At 49.6% G+C, this 21064-nt stretch overlaps 1 protein-coding gene across 1 annotated transcript in view; it reads left to right on the top strand.

The window, feature by feature from the left end:
• Nucleotides 1–21064, top strand: part of PAPPA2 (pappalysin 2) — an 86962-nt gene that overhangs the window by 23871 nt on the left and 42027 nt on the right. The window contains exons 3-11 of the mRNA XM_058030712.1: nucleotides 3629–3774; nucleotides 10586–10879; nucleotides 11528–11720; nucleotides 13193–13314; nucleotides 14737–15229; nucleotides 15740–15868; nucleotides 16860–16951; nucleotides 17214–17407; nucleotides 18510–18644. Of these exons, the coding sequence (XP_057886695.1) occupies nucleotides 3629–3774; nucleotides 10586–10879; nucleotides 11528–11720; nucleotides 13193–13314; nucleotides 14737–15229; nucleotides 15740–15868; nucleotides 16860–16951; nucleotides 17214–17407; nucleotides 18510–18644 (1798 nt within the window). The remainder of the gene's footprint in view (nucleotides 1–3628; nucleotides 3775–10585; nucleotides 10880–11527; nucleotides 11721–13192; nucleotides 13315–14736; nucleotides 15230–15739; nucleotides 15869–16859; nucleotides 16952–17213; nucleotides 17408–18509; nucleotides 18645–21064) is intronic.

The raw sequence follows: 21064 nt of genomic DNA, 5'->3' as shown, positions 1-21064 counted from the left end.
GGGATGTTAGCAGAATATTTGTGCTTTCTGTACCATAGCAGGTGAAATTAGGGTCCTTTCTTCTCCTTGCCTATCCAACCCATCTGAACAGCTCTCAGTGCTGGAACTGCTCCCTCTAACCCTTACACATCCCTGAACCATCCAGATCTCTCAATGGAGGAAATTAGTTGTTTATAATTAAGCCTTGACAAAAAATGTTGCTAATGTCAAGGGAATGGCAGGCGACAGCCAGAAAAACATCATGTCTCCAGAAGAGGGACTGCAGGAATATCCCTCTGAATAGGGCTGACGTCGGCTCTTGGAATTTGGACAGCCTGGAAGGCTTTGGGGCTATTTTTCCGAGATATCATAGGTCAGGAATTGATGCTATTTTTAAGTCTGTGTCCCCCGAGCAGCTTTGATGAGTGAAGGAGACTTTCTCTCCCCCTTCCCCACCCTTGTGCTCTATTTCTATGAAATTTTTGCTTCTATTCCTTCCGAGTCATGCCACAAGTATGTCCTTCAGGTTTGTTTATCCTTCTCACTATCTGTTCCTCCCGGCCTGCTCCCGCCTTGGTTGGGTTGGAGGGGTGGCGTCAGCGTGGCGCGTGTCTGGGATGCTCAGGCCAGACATCACAGGCAAGGGATCGAGTTCTCCTAATTTGTCCTTTCCGGTTGGGAGAGTTTTCTCTCCACAAGCTGATGTGGCTGGGGAAAGTGTTCTGGGAATGCTGCTTTGTGGTGGGAGATCTCAGGGCCTGGTGAAGACAAGCTGGTCATCTCATCTCGCCACATAGCCCAGCCAAGATCTGTCTGAAGTCACTGAATCTTCGGAGCTCCTGGGAGCATGGGTGAGATGCCTCCAGCCTGGGATGGTCTTTTGGGGCTCACTGGTAGGAGAGAGGCAGTCAGAAGTCCCTGATTATCTGACACCTCCCAAGTCAGCAGTGGCTTTTGAAAGCCTCTGCTGTTTCAGGTCCAGGGAAATAGCCCTTGGGTTTTCCCAGCTCTGCTCCACATGCCACTGTGCTCTAGTTTATTTCTGGAATCCTTTCTTTTTTTCATTTTTTTCTCCTTCTCTTCAATTTGCTGTAGCAACCTCTTTCTCTCTAAACAAGCCTGTTGGTGTAACAGCTTGACTAGGGATCTTGCCATTTCAAACAAGAAAGGAAAAGGGTTTCCTTTCTCACTTCACATCTCAGATGAGAACGTGCCTTTTTCCCCTTAGCCCATCCTCAGCTTCATCCTCCTGTCTGTCATCCCATGTAGTGAGGAATGCACTAATGGGCATCACTGCTAAAGGACACCACCAGAAGCAGCTTGTTCAAACAGAGCTGGTGTTCCTTCATGGTGAGCCCAGTGTACAGAAACAGCTGTGCTCCCTTCAGAATCTCTCCACGCAGCTCAAAGGTGCCAGTTGCTCCTGGAAGCATGGGAATAAATGAAATGCTTTCTGCCACCTTAATGTTGCTGTTGGCCTCATGCTGCAGGTTTAGTCATTCTTATGACATATTTCCACAATGGTGTGTTTCCATCATCATTCCACAGTGATGTATTTAAAGCCTTTCCATGAGTTTTTTTTCCTTGCTCAGAATCTCTTAAATGAATGGCTTCACAAACTGTGGGCCAGGGTCTTCAAGTTTTGAAGAGTTAGAGACAAGTCATAGAAATGTGGAGACAATGAGGTTTATGGCACAGATGGTGGAAATGGTAGTGCCTAATTTATAGAATCATAGAATATCCTAAGATGTAAGGGACCCACAACGATCATTAAAGTCCGTTTAAAAGGGTACCTGGCATTTGCAGCACAGTCCAAGACCCTAAAATTCCATTGCTATTATTGTTGGAATTATTATTGCTGATATTAGGTTAGACTTTGATTGTTTTGCATAGTTGAGGACATAAACTCCCTAAAGACCAGTGCTGGGATTGCTGATGTTCTGGTGAATGTGATACAGTCTTTTGACCTGTGCAGAAACACTCACATAGAGAGAAGAGTGAAACCTAAATTTCCTGACTGCTACCCACCTCTCCTAGCCCATTACCTTCCTGTGGCCTTTAGAAATGGATGTCTTGGATATTACATTCCAGTGTTTTTTCAACTCTTTATTCCCAGCTCTGAAGACAGGAGGAGAGACAGTCAGCAGTGTTGTCAGGAGACTTTCCCCTCTAAACTTGCCCTTTGATGAATCTGGCTCCAGAGATTACCCTCTTCTCATTAAGCTTATTTTGGGAAATCTTGCTTTTTGCTCTGCTAGCTCCTGTAGACATCCCAAACCTCATCTGAAAGATCCAGATCATGAGCAGAGGAGGCAGTCTTCTCCGAGGTCCATTTTGAGCAGAGCTGCAAGAAAATTTTTTTAATTTTTTTTTTGAGCATGTTCCAAGATATCTTTTGCTCATACTCTTCCTTTGCAATTCCCTGGGATGTGTTTGGATGAGAGATGTGGCTGTGCACTGCTGGGACACCCTTGTTTTTACCCCATGCTGCCATCTCTGGCATACTGGTTTTCCTGGGGAAAGGGATGGAATGGAAGCCCAGAAAGGCTAGAGAAGCTGGAGAAGACACTTCTCAGCCCCAGCTGACAAACCCTCTCTGCTCTCAACAGTAAGGTGTGATGTACATTCCTATCTTGCCCTGTATCAGGGGCAGCCCCTGAAAAACCCTTGTTAGAAGCAGTTGAGTTCTGGATTAATTCTTCTCTCCTTCCAACTCAAATTCCGCTTTTCTGATGACAAACCCCCTCTCTTTTCCCTAGCATGACAAACCTCTGCATTTCCTTCCTCATCTCATATTTTCTCCTCCTGTTTTATCATATTTTATCATTTATTCTCATATTTTGTGGGGCTTCTTTTGTTGCCATGGTTGGAAAAGCCTTGTCTGGGATGAGAACTCACCAACAAAGCTACTGTAATGAGCAAAACTTCTTCAGGTTTGCATGAGTGCCTTCCACCCACACCCAAACCCCTCACTACATGAACTTGCACTTACAGAGCAGAGTTTGCAGTGTCACAGGACATCCTGTGGAAATGTTGAATATCTCAGTGCTTTAACACGCTCTCGGTTTCAGAGCTGAGGTTTTTGAGGTCTCCAGGTCTGGTCCAGACACTTTTCCCTCTGAAACAAGACTCACCAACCCAGGTTCCTCATGTCAGTTTGCAGGAGACACTTGGCACTGTCAAAGCAGCCTGAGTTGGCAATGGTGGCAGCTTGGGTCAGGGGAGCATCCTGTTTTTAGTTCCCCTTGGCATGCCTTTTGCAGCTGCAGTGTGCCTGCAGCTCTGGCCTTTGTAGTTTTCAGAACCGTAGCAGACAGCCCGCCACTCAGCATCACAGGCCTCTGAACACCAATGCCAGCCCTTTTCCCTGGGAAACCAAACTCACTACCCCAGGTTCCTGATGGCGGATTGCAGGAGCCACTTGGCACTGTCAAACCAGCCTGAGTTGGCACTGGTGCCAGCTTGGGTCTGGGAGGCATCCTGCACAATGCGGAATTTCAGGAGCCAGCCGGCCACTCTGGGCCACAAGGCCCCTGAACACCAATGCTCCTTTGTAGGATGTCTCTGGGTGGCTCCCACTTTTCCTCACTTTTTCTCCTCCCTCTGTTTGGAATGTGTGATGAATATTTCCTCTCTTTTGACATTTCAGGGCTTACATGAGCGTGAAGGAGCTGAAGGAGGCTCTGAAGCTGAACAGCACCCATTTCCTCAATATTTACTTTGCCAGTTCGGTGAGGGAAGAGTTGGCTGGTGCTGCCACATGGCCGTGGGACAAAGAGGCCCTCAGTCACCTGGGTAAGTAGCTTATCCCATTCCTGGGGTCTCAGAATTATTGGTTTTCTTCTCTCTTCCTCGACTTGGCAAATAGAGGTGGATGCATTGTGGATGTTTCATACGAAGGTCACAATAACAGGATTTGGGTGTACCAACAGCTGCTGCTGCAAGGAAAACAGCTGTCTATTCTCTGAATCCATGTGGGTATGGTTGTGAGATTACCCACTGACAAGGGGCTTCAACATTGTTATGAGAAACTTTTGATGGTCAAGGTAGTGGGACTACAGTTTTACCATAAGTGCAGGCTCTGGAGAGAGTTCTACTCACATTTGGTTTCTCCTGAACGTTCAAGGTCTATCTTTTAGTATTCTGGAGACAGTGAATTTCACTCTGCAGTACATAATAGCAAACAGATACAAACCAGAAGTGTCAGTGTTCTCAGAGCTGAGATGGCAGATTTCAGCAACTCCAGAGCTGCCCAGGCAGCAGCCAGAACTGGCCACTTCCGAATCCAGCTGCAAGTGTGAGGATAACTATCAAATTTTACCATGTTTTTATAACTTGGCCTACTACCTGCTGGAGGCAAGGTTCTCCTTGGCCTCAGAGGATTCAGGGCGGACCCTTAAGGTCATCGGTCCTCGTAGGCTGCAAAAGAGCCAAAACGTCTACTGGTTCCCTAGAATGTGGTTGTTTTGTGCATTTCCTGCTATTTCTGTTGTTTCGCTTTTTCCTGCCTCTCCTAACACCTCTTCAGTTGTTGGAGTTTTCTGGCAAAGCCCTTTACATTTTGCAGTCAAAATGTCTAAAGTGTTTCTCAATAAGTAACTGGAAATAATTACTCCCGACACCTGCACAGCAGACCTAGACCTTCTGCTTTTACAAGTGCGTGATGTTCGACCCTGAAAAGTTTTATACTGCTGTTAAAGACCTGTTTCAAAGTTCCTTTGTGCCAGTTTCCCTCCCTCAATGAGTTTCAGGGCTGTTTTTTCGATAGCATATTGCTACAGCTGCTTGTTGAGGAAGGCAAATCTCCATGAAATTTATTCTTTCAGCTTCCAGAAATCACTTCCAAGGCTCAGCTTGACAATCATCTGACTGCAGCAAGTGCTTCAGCCACACACATTCCCCTCAGACCTCTCCCAATGGCCTGCAAGCCGTTGTACAGAGGGGTAATTGGGGTGACTGGTCTCATCAAAAGCCTTCATTTAGCTCCAGTCTCTGAGCTTGTGTCCAGCCAGGGACATGAGAAATGGCTGGATCAGGGCTTTAGCGTGGAGGTTCAGGGGAAAAGGGGAGTTGTCTTGACTCTGGTGCCAGAGCTGTGAAGTATGAAGCTGGATCTGAACTTCTTTGAGTCTCTGGCACGAGCTGAAGACTGGTTCAAGACTGTCCTTGGTTTTAGATTTAATGAGCTGGGAAGGGCGGGTGATGGACTCTGTTCTCCTTAACAGTGAGCTGCACCACATCATCATTTGCTTTGTACCATGCACAATGTACATTATTGTCCCACACAGGAGATACGCAGGACTGAGGAGGCCATGAATGTGTGGATTTTGACAAAACCTCTCACTAGAGGCTAATGGAGAATCTGAGTGTAGATGTGAAAGGAAAGCAGTGAGTAAAGCGAAGGAAAAGCCTTGGGAGGAGTTAATGGCAGTTTGTGAAAAATTCCTGAGCTTAAGGACCTAGCTATGGCCAGGGGTGTAGACAGGTCTATACGTAAGAGAGGGGTCTGTCTCCAAAAAGACAGACTCCTTTCCTTGTGCTAAATCCTGCTAATCTGTCTATCCTGACCTTAAAATATTAGGGTCAGCATACATCACCTGCACCCCTCATACCTGTCTGCTCCCATGGAGCAGAAATGCCATGCTGATTTTTCCCTACACACATACAGACCCTCCATTCTTTAGTTCTCACAGACCCTCCATGCTTTAGTTCTCTGCACTAATCAAACTGGTTCCTTGGCTTCTCTGAGAAGCCAAACTGCCTCTTGTCTGCAGAGTCTTGGTCGGATTTTGCTCTGTTTGTTTCTCTGAACTGCACTTTCTTAGATGTTTTCAGGAGAAGCATCATGAGACTTTTTCTTCTCCAGCTGCCTTCCCCTCTGCTATTTTAATACTTTGCCACAGCCCAAAGATCACTAGATTTATTGTTCTCCATCATCTCCATCTCTAGAAGTGGTTTAATCTGCCACCTGGATTTTAATCTCCTTATAAACCATTTTTTCATGATCTTTGAGTGTGTTTTTCAGGAGGGTTGACTTCACTTTCCTGTTGGTGTCATCACCTTCAAGTCTTCAGTGAGCTTTGTTTTTCATCCCCTTCTCTTCACAATGCTTCTTTGGGGCTACCAGAAGTTACTTGACCATTCATATGCTGGTTACCTACAGTTCTATTGCTCTCCTCCAGACTTTTTACCTGAGGAAATTTAATTTTCAGGCAGCCTTTCTGAAGGCTTGGGGATAGTTTACCAATAATACAGCCAACAACAACTACTTTCATTGAAGCATAAAAGACAATTACTGGCTTGGAGTGGCTGAAGTGGTCTATGAAATTTCTATAGACCATGTTTCAGCTGCTGTGGAGCTCCCAGAGAAAGAAAACTTGCTGCCAGCAAGCAGCAGAGGTAGGTCTCAGGTCTGTTTGCACCACTCCCTGTGACTATACTGTCTGTCTCAGTCTTTCCACCATAATCACAGTGAGTTCCTCGCAAATTCAGATTTCTTGGAGTCTGGAATGAGTTTTCTGAGAACTTAGAAGTAAATATTTTTAACTACAAAGCAGAAGGAGTTGAAGAAATTCCTTTAAAAAAAATCCTTAACTTTCTGTGGTGGAAAGCCTTGTTCAAAAAACCCAGTAATGTAATAATGCAGATGCTTTGAACTTCATGTGTAGCTGCATGTGAACTGCATAAACGTGGTCAAAAGGCAAGGGAATGGTGAACATTTGATGTTATAAATACTTTCTGTAGTTATATAAGCTGAGGCCAGCTCATATATCTGGCAGAGGTCAGTGGATGCTGAGGGAGGGCCAGCCCTCCCATCCGAGGTACCTTAGGCAATGGCATCTTCCTGTCTGACTAACTGTCATGCATTTGTTCCATTCACGGCTCTGACTCAGTGTTTGGGGAAGACTGGCCCTACAATGCAGGTTCAGCGTTGTGGTTCACTGTTTAAAGGTCCTGTGGTTACTTGGGAATGTCCTCTGGGGTAGCCCTGACCTAGGAGCAGGTTGGCTTCTTTGGGTCTGGCATGGGCAGGAGTCCTTCAGCATTGCCACAGATCCTGGCCAGCAGCAGAGAATGTCCTGGGAGCAGGAGCTTCCAGGGCTGTGTGAGTAGAGGAGAAGCAGAGTCCACACCAGCACAAATCTGATGGGCTGGGCATCTCTTGTTGCTTTATCAGAGCAGCCTTGGGGACATTACCCGCTCTGCAGCTGGTAGGTCTGGCCTCTCTCCAGGCCAGACCTGAATCTTTCCCGGACTTGGTTGGGTGAGCTAGTCCAAAGAAGTCTCTGGTTCACCTGCCTTGCAGTACAGGACTCCCCTGATACCAGAGGGATATGGAAGTTTTTAGTTTTGTTGTGTGAATGCTGACCTTGTGAACCTCCTTAAGCTGATTCTCAGGCACTGAAGGCCCAGTTTAGCTGATTCCCAGGCACTGAAAGCCCAGTTTAGCCCTTTGCCCAGGGCAGGAGGAGGCAGAGGTGAGAAGGGAGTGCCTGATCTGCAGTGGAGAGAGAAGGGAGGGTGGTCCTGTTGGGATGTTATGAACACTTCCACATCTTGCCTTCACAGCCAGGATCCTGCAGAGGGGAAACAGAACTTCCTGGTCCAAAGCTGGGAGCACTCCCAGCTCATCAGGGAGCAGTGGGGACAGGGAATGAAGGGATAGGGATGTTCTGGAAGGCAGAGTTCTCAGGCTGTTTCTAATTCTGCCATTTAATTAGTTGTTAAAATGAGTACTAAAAATATGATCGTCCTTGTGGAGTGTGGGGGAGGAATGGAATAGGGGAAGCCAGCAGAGAGGAGGGGAGGGGACAGGGTACTGTGGCCTTGGCATCCCTCTCTTGTGACAGCTCTCTGCCCCCCTGTACTGGAATCCCATTTATTCCACCACATGGGAAGAGCATTGGGTTTCTGCAGGGAGGAGGGCTGGCTGCCTGGTCCCAGGATGCCCTGTGCCCCTGGTGCCCAGCCCTTTTCCCTGTGGTTACTGCTGCAGGATGCATGCAGGGCTTTCACGTCTCATTTACTTGTTTATGAACACTATTTTCTTTCTGTGTGCACATTCCTCCTTCCAGACCTTTGGGCAGGCAGCCCCCTGCCTTGCTCAGGCTTGGGTTTGGCTGTAGAGATGCCTTTTCTTTCTTTCTGTTCTCTCTTCTCTCATGCCCTGTTTTGATTGAAATGAGAAGCAGCTTTTCTTTTATGTGCCCACTGGGTTTCCCATCAATGGGATGCCCTTTGCTATCTATAGCATTTACTAGGGTGGTAATTGAGAGGGTGATGGCTTCCAGAAACCTAAGAGTTGACAGGACAGAACACGAAGGTCCCAGAAGGATTTTTCAGCCTCTGTGCCTTCTTGTCCGTCTCCAGGCAACTAAAGGGTCAAGAGCTGACTGATGGGATGCAAAGTCCTTTGCTCTCTTGTCTCACAACTAGGAAGAAAGGGAATGCAGCTACTTTGTGTGACCCATCCTTTGCCTCGAGCCCTGGACAGAAGATCCACACTGTGGGAAGGAAGAGCAATAAACATGAATTTTGAGCTAAGAAATGGTGCCACTTGACAGGTCAGCGGTGCCTCTCAGCCCCTCCATGGGCCACACACGCAGGGTGCTCTGCAGAAGATGCCACCCTCATTTCTCCACCCCTTGTTGGAAGGGCTTGGAGAGAACTGCTCAGGGAGTCTCTGAAGGTCCCTTCCCAGCCCCCAGCTCAGTGTTCACCCAGCGTGGCTCCCCCGTGGGAGTCACAGACCTGCTGGTGCCTTGCCAGGGACACTGTGGTCTGAAGAAAACTCTCTCTTGGAAGGAATGCCCTGCACTCGAGGACATGAGTGCACGGAGCTGATCCAGGAGCAAATTTCAAGCAGCCTGTGTGGCTGGAGACAGGATCACACTGTGGCCACCTGCCAGCTCTAACTTTGCTGGCAGGGCAGTGATCATCATCAGCAGAGATGCAGTAGCAGAGGCTCTGCCGTGAGGTAGCTGGCACAGTAAATCCTCCAGGGCCCTGCAAAGGAGGGAGCAAGCTGTGCTGGAGCCAACTATTCACCACACTGCCATCCAAGCTGTCTGGGTTAAAAGTAGTTGTGTAAAAACAGCCTCCTGAGGCATGGAGGGGTTGCCTGAAGTCAGCCTGGGCACATTCTGGGGTCTGCTTTTAGCACCCCTGTCTTGTTGATGCTTCCCAGCCCTTGCTCCTCCACTGTAAGGCAGTGTGGAAAAGTGGATGGAGCGTGAAAATGAGAAGAGAAAAAGGGGGGAAATGGCCAGTGAAAAACCTCAAAACAAGGAGAAAAATGAAGAGATTCCAAAGCAATTTTAATCTGCACAAAATAAAGGAGGCGAATAAAAGGAGGCCAGCAAAGCAATTTTTTTGTTTGTTCTTGAGCACCTTCTGTGGACAGTTTCCTAGCAGATGTGGTACAGAGCCATCAGCACAGGGTGTGCATCCCAGGTCAGGAGCTGGAGATGCTGGCAGTGAGCAAAGGGAAGGCTCTGTTCCACCTGGCTTTTGTCACTATCCTTGATCCTTGTTCTTCCCATCACAGATGGGCTCACAGGAAAGGAAAAACCACTTGCCCTGCAGCCACAGTTCAGCTTAGGGCAGCATGATCACGGCTCCTGTCCAGCTCCGTGCTGCTGCTCTCGGTATGAGGTGGCAGCTCTGGGGCAGTTTCTGGGGGACTTATCTGCGCCCATGCTCCAACATCTTTGACAGCTGAACCTGCACCAAAATGGCTTGGTGCCTCTTGTGTCCCCTTCAGTCAGGGGCTGGGGTACCCCAGTGAAGAGGAGTAGGTTTGTGATGGTTTGTGAGGATCTTATTGGGTTCATTTGCCCCTTGCTCACATGCAGACCCCTCTGAAGGGGAGGAAGAGATCTTCAGAAGATATGTCTTGGGAAATCCCACTCTAAAATACGCTGAATTTGGGTCAGGTTTGTGGTAGAAGCTTAGTGGATTGCAACAATACCTTATGAGAATTTTAGTTTACCCCACAGAGTCTGGTTTGGAGGTGGAAGCAATAAGTCATGGGTGATTTCTCAGCAGGGGCTGGGGGTAGTGCACCTCAATCTCAATGTGGATTTTGGCTGAATCTGACTTCTAGTTGGCGCAGCTGAGTGTGTTGGGACATGGCTCATCACCTTATTGTCCTCACCTGCCATGGCAGCTGGCCTGCCTTAGACACCTGTCTGGGCCAGGGAAGGACTTCTGTCCTCTGCTTCAAAAGATGATCCCTGTAAAGGCACAGCATGGCTCAATGTGGTGCTCTGGCTCCAAACCTCCTGTGGAGCTGCGTGATCCAAAGCAGACACTGAATTCCAACTGTGCAAAAAGATGCAGAGGGCAGCAGTAGCTGAAATGATGGAAGATATTGAGGGGGAATAGAGTGGGAAGAAAAACCACCCACCCTGTTCCAACCCAAGAGGGCAAAGGAGCCTCTTCCTATCCTAATAGAGGCTGAGTATGTCCATCTTTGGGTCTCCATCTGGCCCCTCATCTGTGGCCTGGAAGCACAACGAGTGGAGTTTTACCTCTCACAGGTGAGTAGTGACAGATGTCCCCTGTCCCTTTCTTGCAATGATGCTCTGTGTACTTGCAATTCCAGGTGGAGTTGTCCTCAACCCTGCTTACTACGGCATGCCTGGCCACACCAACACCATGATCCACGAGGTGGGGCACGTCCTGGGGCTCTACCACGTCTTCAAGGGAGTGAGCGAGAGGGAATCTTGTGATGATCCCTGCAGGGAGACCACTCCATCCATGGAGACAGGAGACCTCTGTGCTGACACTGCCCCCACCCCAAAGAATAAACTCTGTCGGGATCCAGACCCCACCAATGACACCTGTGGCCAGACACATTTCACAGGAACACCCTTCAACAACTACATGAGTTACACAGGTAATGGGTAATCCTTGCTGGGAGTCACAGGGGGTCACCTTCCTTAAAACTTGGGTTTCCCTCCATCAGTAGTGCCTTACCTCACTCCCTAACCAGCAGGGACCCTCCTGGTGGATTGGGATGTCAGGCAGTGCTTGCAGTAGCTGCTTAACCACTTTCTTCCCTCTGGCTATTTCTATCCATCCCTCTCTTCCTGCCAGTGGGGCGCTGGGCATGCACCAAGGCTGCTCTTGTCCGTTGTGTGTCTTTGTTCTCCAGTCCTGAAGCTGCTGCTGTTGTTTATTGTTGTTATTATTATTATTAGTTATTTATTGTTATTGTTAATTATTGACCTCCTGACCCCTTTTGGCGTGGTTCCCAAGGCATGCCCAGGGGGCTGGCGTTTCCCCTACCATGCCAGGAGTAGCAAAGCCGCAGGAACAGTTCATGCCCCAGGCTGACCCTCCTGCGGTGGCGCTGCCCAGGTGCGGGTGCCGGGACCTGGAGCCGCTGTGGCAGTGCCATCTTGTGGCTTTGGGGACACACGACACCAGAGAGCCCCGGCAGCACAGCAGCCCTGCCTAGAAGTCCCCGAAAAAGTTTATCCAGGAGCAAAGGGCGCACATTGCCGTGCCCTAACCCTCAGCCCGGCCTCTCTCTCGTCCCCAGATGATGAGTGCACCAACAGCTTCACCCCCAACCAGGTGGCCCGCATGCACTGCTACCTGGACCTGGTGTACCAGCGCTGGGGACACAGCAGGAAGCCAGCGCCCATCCCGATCCCCCCCATGGTCACCGGGCAGACTCAGCACTCCCTCAGCATCTACTGGCTGCCTCCCATCAGCGGCGTCCTCCACGAGAGGTGAGGCACCGTGCTCCTGGGCTTGCACAGCAAGGGACACGGGGTCTCTGTGCTCCCCTTCCCACCCTGCAGAGCCCTGGGCCACCAGAGCCAGGCTGCTGCCACGGCCCCCTGGCACATGGGCTCTCCTGCGAGCTTCCCGCTCTCGGGGTGCCGGGAGGGGAAGCCAGAGAGCATCAGCAGGCAAAGCCAGCCCGAAAACCCCAGAGTGCAATCAGGGGATGAAAAATGAGCTTCATTTAGCACTTATTGTATAAAGTAGCTATTTACCAGGAGGAAATGCAGCCTTGTGGTTAAGGCAGGGAGCTCGAACCGCAAGAGCTGGGTTTTGTTCCCAGCGCTGTCATGGGCTCGCAGAGCAGCTAACTGGGGGTAAGTCAGGAAACTTTTCAAGCCAGCGAAATGATGCCAAGGAGCCAGAGCTGTTTGGCTGCTGAGGAGTGCACAGCCATGAGTGTTGGGTGAATGTGTGTCTTCTCCCCACTAAGGCAGCCACTAAGACCTGGAAACACCACCAGTGTCTCTATTCAGCAGCCCCTCTTACTAATAGATTTCAGTTTCCACCAGGTTTTAGGTGGTGAGATTTTATTTTTAGGGGCTTTTTTTGCTTATGGGATCATAAGCAAGTACCTAAAGAGCTTTTGAACTTGTTTTGAAGCTGCTTCATAAAGCTGTCTTTTATAATTAATAGGAAAATGCTGTTTGATGGCAGCTGGGGCACTCTTGGGTCAGTGTTTGCTGACTTTTCAAAGAATGGATGCTCTCCACAATGGCCCTTTTGCTCAGGAGTAACAAGACGTGCATGTCACCCCACAGACAGGAGAGGCTCTGAGTGCTGGGCAGCCTCGAGTCATCCAGATAAACTGCTTTGTTGGGGAAAGAAGTGATTTGGGAGCAGGAAAACATGGGTCTAGAAGGGAGGCCCCTTGGAACCATCCCAAGTTGTCACTCATAACTGTCTCAGGGGCTGATCCATTGTGGCAGTCCTGAATCCCCTGAGAAGAACTGGTCAAGGGAGGTGGCTGAGGCTGGCCCTTATAATAGAAAAGTGCCTTTATCTTTTCTGGAGAGCATGGCAATTGATATTATTGTAACTGGTTTGTATTGCAATAATGCTGAAAGCCAAACCCTGACTCTGGGTTTAGCAGAGAGCACCTTATTTGCACCCACTCTAGTCCAGAGGCATTGCCCTGGGATGTGTGGGGTCTGTTAGCTCTGACTGGCAGGGATGGGATCCATCCAAGACTACCCAGAGAGCATGGAGAAGAGGAGAGATTAAATCCAGCCTGTCCCATGGGTGCTTATATTTCCCTGTCTTTGAAGAAGCTGATTGCAAGCAGGATGATACACCCAGGGAGATTGAGACCTTAGCTCTGCTTCTCCACCTCCCTGCCTGGTGGCACCTGGGCACACGTGTCTGGGGAGTTGCCTGTTCCTCCTTAGCCATGGCAGGGTGTGTGCTGTGCCAGCAGGGAGCAGGACAGGCTGTGTGACAGCTGTGCTGAGGATGGCACCTTCCGGCAGTACGTGCACGAGGCCTCTTCCCCCAGAGTCTGCGACTCCTCTGGCTACTGGACCCCAGAAGAAGCAGAAGGTAAATGTCTCCTCTCTCTTCCTGTCTGGGAGTCCCCAGGCAGAATCTTTCTGGTACAAGAAAAAGAATTTTTAAATTTTTTTTTCTTTTAGAGAATCAATTGTCTTCTGTAGTGCAGGAAGGATTTCTTGGTACCCAGGAAAAATCTGGTAATGGCCAGATGGCTTTGGACAAACTGACTGGCACCCCAGTATTACCCCAAATCATTGTTCAGGTGTTGTTGAAAGATGCTGACCAAAGGGAAAAGCACTTAACTGAAATCAGTCTTAAAATACAGATCTTGAGACCTCATTCAAAACCTCAGGGACATTCACAGACTTTAATGTAGTCTTGTTCACACAGAGCAAGAGGAGCTCTGTGCTGAGTCCCACTGAGTCTGTGCCATTCCTCCCTAGCCAGGCCAACAGCAGCTGGGCATTACAGCTTCTCTTGTGCTGAGACCCAGATGTTGGTTTAGAGACCCACCTTGTGGGCACAGTGGTGACTTTCAGGGTGACACAGTTGCCAATAGGAGCTGGTGGGCTTTCCTTCCTGCCTCAGCTCCTCCAAGAGCAGGGTAGAGGAGGCAGGAGAGCAGGGGAGCTGATCCTGGGAACTGTGTGAGGTGCATGTGCTGCTGCTGAACCATGCAGAGCCAGGGGAAGTGGTTCTCTGTGCCTGTAGTTATCACAAGGGCTGTTTGCTCTGATAAAAAGAGAGTTTGTGGGTTTCAGAAACTTTTAGACTTGTCTTATATGGGTGAAGGCTTTGAATTGGTGCTGTGCCCTAAGAAATGCTTTCAGTGGCTAATGAAGACAAAGGTATTTCTACTACAGAATGATAAATTCCAGTGATCCTTTCTGGGTCTGAAAGGCCAACACTCCATTTCTCTTGCTGAGTGCTTATCCACCATCAGGGGAGGCGGGCTGGGGCTCTGAGGTTAGCCTGGGTACTATCCTGGAGGATCTTCTGGAAAAACAGCCTGGAAAAGCAGCAGGTCCTGCTTCCTTGCTTTGGACCCGGCTCCTTCCTGACCTGTCCTAGCATTTGCTTGTGCAAAGCTTCAGTCTCTACTCTGTTTGGAGCATCCAGGTGCCCTTGGCAAAGTTTCTGCACCTGTGAGGCTACAGAGCAAGCTTCACCTTCCTCAGCTGTGTCTAGGCTGTCCCTAGATCTCTGCACTGTGTCCAGCTGCAGTGTGGATACCACTGTTCCCATTTGAGAGGGCTGTGAGTCACCAGGTCTGCTGGGCCTTGTGTATATGTGCAAGTTACCCAGGAGCTGGGAGACCAGTGGGGATTATTGCTTTCCAGGATGTTAGGGCAGGTGCCACCAGGTCTAGGACATGTGGATGTGCAGTTATAGCCTGGAGGTGCTAAAGCAGGCTATAGGGTGTGGGTCTGCTGTGGAACCAGGTTTTCACCATCTCCCTCCCTGTCCCAGGTCCTCCGGACGTGGATCAGCCCTGTGAGCCCAGCCTGCAGGCCTGGAGCCCGGAGCTGCACCTGTATGACATGAACATGACGGTGCCGTGTCCCCAGCCGCACGGCTGCATCCTGGAGCTGCGCTTCCTGCACCCCGTCTACCCCGACTCCCTCACCCTCTGGACCACCTACCTCTCCACAGGCTCTCCCAAGGCCCTGTCTGACATTGAAATCCTGACAGAGCAAGGGGAGTCCATCCACCTGGGCCCCCTGGACACCTTCTGTGACATCCCCTTTACCGTGAAGCTCAATATCCCTAAAAAGGTGATTGGAGTTAAAATCTACACCTTTGACGAGAGGATGGAGATAGACACAGCCCTGCTGACCTCCAGGCCCCAGAGCTCCCTGTGCTCTGCCTGCAGACTGATCCAGTACCGGGTGCTCCGTGACCCCCCCTTTGCAGACGGGTCCCCTGCCAGCCCCCTGCAGGGACATCGCCACTTCATGGACACGTGAGTCACAGGCTGCTCTGTCTCGGGCTGAGTCAGGTTTGATTACCTCCTTGTGTCTTCTCCCTTGGAATCCCTGGGTGGTTTTGCTTCTTTGTTATTTTTCCTGCTGTCCCCCTGCTCTGGGAATTACTGCATCCATTGAGCAGGGGTGTGGCAGACCCATCATGCTAGCACGGCTCTTCTCCATGAGCCCAGTTAAGTAGAAGGAGCTCATTAAACCCAGAAACATTTTCCCCATCAATACAACCCATAAAATTGCATTTCCCCCGTCAATACAACGAGTAAAGTAATTACTCAAGCTAATTCCACTTCTCCCCAGGTCAGAGCCTTGGGAAACAAGCAGCATGACCTAAAAGAGACTCTTTTCACAGGCTCTGCCTCTGGCAGAGTATGAAGACATGTCAGATTGTGATACTGCATGGATGTATACACGTGATGTCTGTAGTTGTGGTGAGCAAATCTCAGTGCTGCAGATGCTGCTGCTCCCTCAAGTTCTCCCTGTCCCTGCAGGGAAGTCACTCCTGGGCAGGTGTACCACTACCAGGTGCAGGTGGTCTCTGGGACAACCTCAGGAGAAGCGTCCCCACCGCTCGTCCATGTGCATGGAGCACCCTACTGCGGGGATGGGAAGGTGGCCATGTAAGTTGAAAAGCTCCTCAGGCTCTCAGCTGAGGTTCTTTAAGCTGTCAGGTCATCCTGCCCCAAAGGGAAGCAGCAGGTGGGTCCCCCATGCACGGGTACCTGGCTGAGGCTGCTGCACAAAATCCCTCCTGCTGACTGAGCTGTAGAGCTTGTGTTTTGTAGAATGCCATGTGCATAGGAGATGGAGATGGTCTGCATGAGGGGTCCAACCTGAACATCCTCTGTTCTTGACTTCAGAGCTTGGATTCTGGCCCATTTCAGCAAACTGTTGCAGAGTCCAGCCCAAAGGATCTGCCTTTGGAAGTGGGCAGGATAACTTTTTGCTCAGGGCCCTGCAACAAGCACAGTCCCATACAGTGCAGTGTCTTTAGAGAGCTGTCCAGTCTCTGCTCAGAAACCCCAAGTAATGAGGGATGCACCACTTCTACACTGAGAGAGCCCAATGCTTCACCTGCTCTGCCTGGGAGACAAATACTTCAGATTTCCTTATTTGAGCTTTTTCAGACTTCATCTTCCAGGATACTCAGGATCACTTTCATTTGAAATCAGTTTTCTTAGCAGGGTAAGGAAAGGGAAAGGGAGAAGAACCTTTTGTCTCTCCCTTCTCCTGCCTCCTCCAGCTCCCACTGAAACCCCAGCCCCATTTCAGAATTTCCTGCCTTCTCCAACACTTGCTTTCTCCAGCAACAGGTCTTCCTGATGCTTAGTTCTATACTTTTTCCATTCTCCCAGAGTTCTTGCCTCAGGTTTTACAGCAAAGTCACAGTGCAATCATGTCTGCTCCCAAATGCTGTGACTTCAACATCTTTTTATCATCTGGCAAGGTGTTTTCTCTTCTCTGTCTAATTCCATGTGTGGTTCTGCCTTTTGAACTGCTTCTGTGGAAACAGAACCACGATAAGGGGTCCTCATGGGTGACTGGGCAGGAGCACAGGGGTGGGTATTGAGTCAAAGGTGGTAATAATACATCTGGCTGTTGCCCTCTTAGGAGCTTGGAGGAGGAATGTGATGATGGGGACTTGCTGGATGGAGATGGCTGTTCCAGGAAGTGTAAAAAGGAAAAAGGCTTCAACTGTGTTGGTGAGTCCAACTGGATTGAGACAGGCCCAAATGGATTGGCTCCTTTTGAGGCAGGAGCCAAAACTGTACATTATGCACACTGCTCCTTAGAGCAGAGGGCCATGCACCTCATCACAGCAGAACCTGGATTTGCAGCTGGAGTAATCCGTGGGTCTTGTGGTGGGAAAAATCCCAGGGTAATGAGACAGCAAATCTCTTATAATGAGAGAAGTGTGTGGCTGGAGCCTGGTTTGTAAGCAGCTCACCCCTGTTCTCCCTGCAGGGGAGCCAAGCCTGTGCTACGTTCACGATGGGGATGGTGTGTGTGAGCCCTTTGAGAGGACAAGCAGCATGCTGGACTGTGGTCCCCACACTCCTGAGGGGTTTCTGGATCTGTGGGCAGTGAGAGCCTACTCCTCCCATCAGGATGCAAAGTCCTGCCCTGCTTCCCTGGTCACTGGAGAGCCTGTGGTGAAGGTGAGTGAATTCATGGACAAAAAAAATGACAAAGTCTGTGCTGGGAATACACAAACAAAATCAGCTCTGGAAGCACTCATTGATTATTATCTTCCCAACCAGGGTCTGAGTGGAAGACCTGGGCATTGCTCACCTTCCTCTTGCATCAGTCCCTGAGTTCAGGAGCTGCAGTTCATGGAGAGGTGCTTCATCCTGCAGGGAGCACCTCCCCAGCCATTATTTCACTGAGCAGTGACCACCCCATCCCACCAGCCAAATGCTCAGCTTGGAGCATGTGACTTGTCCCACTGTTGCCTCAAAAAAAAAATCCTGTCAGTCTGATACCTTATAAGGTCAGGGCCTGAAAGGATGAAATCACACACACATCAGCATCTGTACTGCTCCCAAGCCCTCTGATCTGAAGCCAAGGAAAAATCAATGGGAGAATTCCCATCTTTCATATGGGCTTTGGAGCAGAGCCTGGAGAGGATTTTGCCTGATTGGTGTTAACGTGGTGTGTATGTTCTTTCCTAGCAAGCTGAAGAAAGCAAAGAAATATGTAAAGAGATCACATTTAGCCCTTTACACATGTGTTTCTACTGATTTGATGAGAGGAATGATCTTCTTGAGACCTTCAGCAGGATTAAACTGCCCAGATACACGTCTGATGGGGTGCCTTGGGCTCAGGCGTCTGTCTGTTCCTTCCCAATGACACCTGTATCTCCCAGGTTTTGTCTGCCAGGCCTGTGGGGATATCTGGGATGCCACAGGGCATTAAATGGAACAGTACAGTGTTATTCAGGCTAGTGAATCACACCTTTGTATCTCATGAGCCCAGCCAAAATCAGGATGCCATGGTCTCACCTGCCAGCTCACAGCTTGGCTCACTGTTACTCAGGCCCCAGACACCATGAGATGCTTAAACAACACATTTACACCACTCCAAAATGGCAAAGGTGGTCTGTGCACGTGTGTGGGCAGTGAGATGTCACTTAGGAAGCCACATCCTCACTGTCTTCATGCTAAGAGCCACACTTGGTCAATCTTCCTTGAAGTTTTGTAGGTGGTGTTTTTCTCTCCTTTCCTTGCAACCATCTGGGTTGAAATAAATCTCTCCTTTCAGGTATGTAAATCCCACCTTCATGAGGTGCCAAGGGACCTGTTGGAGGCTGCTTGGTTTCCCTGTGCCCCCAGCCAAGAGAATGCTCAGGAGACAAATGAGAAGATGCTTTTGGGTGATGAGGGGGTTTGGCTTAAGGTAAGTGAGGATATGTGGTCAGGCACAAAGGATTTGTTTGTCTGGTGACAAAACCCATCCTTTTCTGTCCTGTAGGAGCTACAGCAGCCTCTAAAATTACTCAGGTAGTACTACATATACCACTGCACTCTTTGTAAATCCCAAAATACCTGTGTCTGGATCTGTCCTAGTTGCCCCATTCCCACTGTGAGCAGCAAACCCATCCTGGGGCAGATTGCCAGGAGAAGGACTGTGCATGAAACCAAAATACCACAGAAATGCCTGGAGGCTGAGAAACAACTTGCTCCTGGCTCTCCCCTGCAGTCAAGCTGTGCTTTAACACTCCCAAAGGGCAGGCACAGGCTGTGTTTAACGTCCTGGTTGCCTTTGTTCCAGCAGCAGAGAGCAGCTGGATATCCTCTGCCATCCTGAGGGGTCCTGAGCACCCCAGGGTGCTGCTGAGCACCCCAAGCCCACCAGGTCCCAACAACCAGGTCCTTCTGATGGCTCCAGAGCAAAGGTGGCACTTCTGTGCCCCAGGATGTTGGTCCTGCAGCCCAGCAGGGGCTCAGGGGCTGCCCCTGGGAGGGTCCAACCCCTCCATCCCAGCAGGTAGAGAGAGGAGAGGGACGGAGCAGGGCTGAGGGTTGGGCCACTGGGATTTTTACAGCGTTGGGTTTCTGACCACAGGCACAGTTTAGAGGTTTTGTGGCTGCTGCCTGGTGTTGCTGGAAAGCCAGGCTCTGGCATGCTGCTCCCTCTGCACTCTGAGGGGCAGCTCGCCCTGTTTTGGTCGAGTTCTCTAGAGAAGGCCTCTTTCCCCCAGATGCTCAGACAACTCTGAATCATCAAACCTCAGTCAACAAACATGGGTACTGCTCTGAGGTCCTCTGTCTCTCCAAAACAACTTCCTTCAGCCTTCTAATTTTCCCTCTCTTCCTTGTCTGTGTGCAGTTTGTGGCTTCAGTCTCTGGCCCTGACAAACGTGCCTCCTTTCCTCTTGTGCTGAGGGGAAAGCAGTAATCATCCCCCTTGGCCTTACCTAGATGAAAGCTTGCTCTCCACTTCTCAGCAGGGGTTAAAACATGTTACACTTTTATTGGAGCTTGTGGTCAGTCCTCTTCCTCTATGGATGTTTATACTAAAGACTTTCATTACTGGTTCTCTGTGCTCTCTCTAGGAGTGCTATTATTTTCCGCCCATAAAATTATTTATGGACTAGTAATAAATATGCCCTTTTTTCCTTTTTTTTTTTTTATTTTTTTTTAAGAGTTGGCCTGATTGGTAACATATTTTGTTGACAATTTGCCTAGCACAGCTGCCTGCCCAGACAGGAATGGTGCTGTTGGTGCATGTGTGTACCCATGTGCATGGGGTGCTTGGTGCCCACCAGCTCTCAGGGCCATTTTAAACCTTTTGCACCTGTGTCTCCTGGGGTAGAGCTGCACCACAAAACTCATCAGATGGTAGGAATCACTCCTGAAGAGGTGGCACCAATGAAAAAGAGGAAGGGCTGGGTCAAAGAATGGTTAGGGTTGGAAAGGAGATTAAATGCCTTCTACTTCAAACCCCACTGCCATGAGCAGAGACACCTTCCACTAGACCAGGTGGCTGAGATCCCCATCAGATCTTGAGTGTTTCCAGGGATCCACAAGTGCTCTGGAAAGCCAGTGCCAGTGTTTTACTGTGCTCACTGTCATGCTGTAATTAAAGCAAGAGGTAATGTGTATCAGTGCCACTGCACACAGCATCTGCCATGCCCCTTCGGTCTGTCTGCATGTGAGAATTGTTACAATTTGCAGATCTTCAGCCATGCTTTGTTCTCAGTTTTTAATACACCTGATGAGGGAAGACATCAAAATCACTTGTAAGCAAGTCAGGATGTGTAATGCAGGAAATTAAATAAGAAGCAGGGAGAGGGAGGGAGAAAAATTAAGAAGATAGCCTGCTGTGGCCAAGCACATAATATGTATTGGAAAGGATTGGGATGTTAATCAAGGCAGCTGCTATTGGCCTAGCTTGGGGCCAGCACCTTTCACCCTCGTGCAGATGTAGGAAGGGAAAGACAGAACTCTTCACCTCAGGATGTGTACTCCAGGGAAAGCCTCACCTGACTTTTTCTACTGCCTCTCCTCCCCTGAGGAACCACACTTGGAGGTTGGGTTCAAATCCTCCAGGTCCCTGGGACTTCACAGCTCTGTCCTGGGGGGCTCCTTGTCTGTGAGCACTGCTGGCTCTTCTCTCTTTCTTTTCCTCCCTTCTTGCTTCCCTGTTTATTTCCCTTCTCCCCCCACTTATCTCACTGGGGGAGACAGTGGGGATATACCAAATAAAAACATGGGAGCCCTCTGGTCCACTCCTTGCAGCCCTGTAAGCCAGCAAGCCCTAGCTAAGGGAGCAAGGAGACAGCAGTGGGGCCTTGCTCATGGGGCTCGTGGTGA

Source organism: Melospiza georgiana, chromosome 9 (assembly GCF_028018845.1).
Source record: "Melospiza georgiana isolate bMelGeo1 chromosome 9, bMelGeo1.pri, whole genome shotgun sequence".
NCBI classification, from domain to species: Eukaryota; Metazoa; Chordata; class Aves; order Passeriformes; family Passerellidae; genus Melospiza; species Melospiza georgiana.
Note: the sequence above shows the minus strand (reverse complement) of the source record. Positions and strands in the feature narration are given on the sequence as shown.